General features: G+C 46.4%; 1 protein-coding gene across 1 annotated transcript; it reads left to right on the top strand.

Moving 5' to 3' along the window:
* Positions 1–1,342: 1,342 nt before the first annotated feature.
* On the top strand, positions 1,343–3,060 carry PtA15_7A568 (uncharacterized protein; the record flags this gene model as incomplete). Its single annotated transcript, XM_053171187.1, has 5 exons — positions 1,343–1,826; positions 1,903–1,999; positions 2,160–2,239; positions 2,340–2,387; positions 2,561–3,060. The coding sequence occupies 5 exons, from the start codon at positions 1,343–1,345 to the stop codon at positions 3,058–3,060; spliced, it is 1,209 nt and encodes a 402-aa protein (XP_053022394.1).
* Positions 3,061–3,326: the final 266 nt, after the last annotated feature.

Below are 3,326 nucleotides of genomic sequence, written 5' to 3'. Positions count from 1 at the left end.
AGCAATAGGGGTTGCTACGGTAATAATTTGCTTCTGCAAGGTTACTGTTTATTCTAGAGCGTGTTTTGAACATGTTTTCTACTTTATACTCAGATTTTTTATGTTCTTTCTTATGTATTTTTAATTGAAAAATTTCTTCAATTACTCTTTGGGCCCTTTGAGATATATTATCTCTTTCTGCGCTCCTGGTTGCGCTATTAGCGCTTCTATTTGTGCTACTTATCTAGGTCAGTTAGCTCTCAATAGGTAGCTAGCTGACACCAGGAGTCCAAGTACAATTCTGCACTTCAAGGATGGTTTGGAATTTTGATCCACATAATAACCATCAAAGGTTTGATTATTGCAGAGTCTGCTCCACTATTGTTTCTTTGTTTCTGGACCTCAACAAACCATCCAAACCGCCACCAGGATTCCAACCTTGGTGTATCTTGTGAAATCCACCCAAACCAAGCTAACCTTTTTGGATCCTTTTGTGCATCATACAGACCAACATAGAGGGCAGCCTAAACAGCACTTTCTTCCCCTCTCCCAACTGCCTCTGCCTACTCCTAGGCCAGATGGAGTCCCATACCGGTAATGCAGATTGCTTATTGGCCAAGCTGGCATCAAGAAGCAGGGTCCTTCTTGATGAACAGTTCAAACCTCTCAATGACTGGTCAACTGGTCATCAAGAAAGTGCATAGAGTCTCTTGATGACCTGTTCCAACTGGTCATTGGGAAAGAGTATAAAGTCTCTTGATGACCTGTTTGACCAGTCATCAAGAGACCATGTACATACTCCTTGAGGACCAGTCAAGCCTTGATGGAGAGGGGCATTCACTGGCGGGTACCTGCTCCAACTGCCCCAGCAGGTGTGATCAACTTTCTGGGATTTGACTAGAAGAATGAGGTATAAGAAAAGGAGAAGATGGCTGGCAGGATGCAGGATCTCTAGTGGCTCAGAAAGTCAAGGGTGATGGCCTCCACAATCTCTTGTACATTGAGTTGGGTTCTTCTGGAGGTGGGAGGTTTTGGTGGGGGAACTGAATGCAGGCATGACAAGCTAAACGGGTTCGGGGCGGGCGGCGATTTGAGACAAATTGACCAGGCCCGACCCGGCCGTTTATTCTGCGGGCCGAGACGGGCAGCCCGCGGGCGACCCGAACCCGCCCGTTTGCCATGCTCAGCCTACCAGTAACTACATACCATGGATGATGGTTGGTGGTTGGGAAATTCTACATACATGCACGGACGGTCCCGCCGCCGGCATTGGTGATGCCGTGATGTCAGAGTCTAGCAGAGTCTGGCACGTCCGGAAAGGATGCGCAGGCTTGCTTGAAGAAACACAAAAACTTGTTTGAATATGTCCAAGATTTTTCTGAAAAAATGCCAAGTTTTTTCCTGCATGGATAAGTTAGCCTCCCTGGTTACCAACTCGAGCAACCACTCGGCGAGGACGACTGGATTTCCAGGAACCTTATTATCCACCCGGCTCTTCAAAGAAACCTCGGCTCGATTATCCAGCCAGCTCTCCAACCCGGCCACTTCAGCTTTCAGGATGCCGTTCTTAGCCGGGCTACAACCACAGAACGTTCAACAGAAAGCTCGACTGGCCTACCACAACTTCAGAGAATGGTTTGATGAACTGAGTATAGTCGCCAAAATATTCACTTCTTGCTATCTAGCACTCAACCTCTTACTCTTCCTGGCACTCATCATTCTCACCCCCTCGTGGATCTTTGCACGACTGGCTCGCTGGGCAATCAATTTAAGGGAGCTCACACTCGGTCCATTCTATTTGATCTTCTTCCTCACCATCGCTAGCTTTCCTCCAGTGATCGGCTATGGTACTTCTTGATTTCCTTTTCTCCTCCTTCTCTCTTGTGCAAATTTGTTGATCTCAAAATTATTCCGTAAAACCAGGTACTCTCACAACACTTTGCGGCTTCACGTATGGTTGGTTTTGGGGCTGGATCCTGGCCAGTGTGGGCTGCTTATGCGGAAGTGCTACCAGTTTCGTGTGCGTGTCTTTTTTGTGCAGGGGGGGGGGGGGGAAGGAAACCCTGTCCCATTTTTATCTCGTAGCTCTCCTCAGCCACGTCTTTTCTCAATCCACATCCCTTCAAATTCAGAAAGGGCAAGGCTGAAATTCCGGCCCGATTTGTTTTTTTATTCTCCAGAGTACTGCGCAAAAACCTGCCCCGTTTTCAGCATTGGTTGTCTAAACAACCCAGGTTCGCCGCACTCAGACAAGCAGTCGGTATGTTTTTTTAGTATATGCGAAACAGCGAGAGATGAAAGACGAAATATTCCTCACAAAACATTAATTGACGCCTTGTACCATTATTCTTTTTATGCAGCTGTGAAGGGATTGCCACTGATTTGCTTGATTCGACTATGCCCCTTCCGTGAGTGGTCAAAGTGGTTAATGGAATATTTCTTGGTTTCTCATCTTGCGGCCTTTTTCTAAACACAAAACGACCCGGATTGAACTCGATAAAACGATTGACATTCGGACGATTAAACTCGACTGCCACAATCTTTGAACAACAAACAAATGGTCACGAACGAATACGGACAGCTTTCACATATAGCAACCTATTTTTTGCATCCCTCACAACTTCATGTGGCTTACAAGACTTCATGATTGCTACCCTGGCAACAACGCCCAAGTTGCTACTACACGTGTTCATCGGAGCAAGAGTGTTTCATCTATCAGATCCGAGCTCAACGCACCGATTAGATAACTTAACCATCGCTCTGAATATCTTTTACATCGTTGCTGGTGCTTCCCTAGGCGCGGCAGTCTCATATTACCTCTACCAAGCGACGATGGCTCAAGCCGGACAGATCAGTCTTGCATTGGATGACGAGGCGAGGGTCGGTGGTCCCGGTGGCGATCGACTGAGAACATTAGATGAAGAGGAAGAAGAGATTAGGAGAGAACTTTTGGGCGCTGAGGCTGGCGACTCGGAACGTCAGTGGGATGTTGAGTTTGACGACTTCGATCAAGACGATGAGGAGGGTCAAACAACTATCAATTCCGATGGGAAACCCTCCAAACCTCATCCAGGAACCTAAACGCATGCCTTCTTCCCTACTCTCAGATCTCTTTCCAAGCCAAGCTTCCACCAAAAAGAAAACCATCTCGTCCATTCTTCACCTTGTACTCACTTCTTGCATCCCTTCTGAGTTCTGCATTCCTCCTTCAACTCATGGTTCCTAAAATCTAGTTTCCTTCTACATTTTATCTTCTTTTTTTGAACAAAAATATCGTCTGGTGGATCAAGTTTTACAAATGTCATTAACAGTTGGATTTCTACCCCGTTTTGTTTCCTTTGTTTGTT

This window comes from Puccinia triticina, chromosome 7A (assembly GCF_026914185.1).
Source record: "Puccinia triticina chromosome 7A, complete sequence".
NCBI classification, from domain to species: Eukaryota; Fungi; Basidiomycota; class Pucciniomycetes; order Pucciniales; family Pucciniaceae; genus Puccinia; species Puccinia triticina.
The sequence above is the reverse complement of the archived record's forward strand: the minus strand, read 5'-3'. Positions and strand labels throughout refer to the sequence as shown.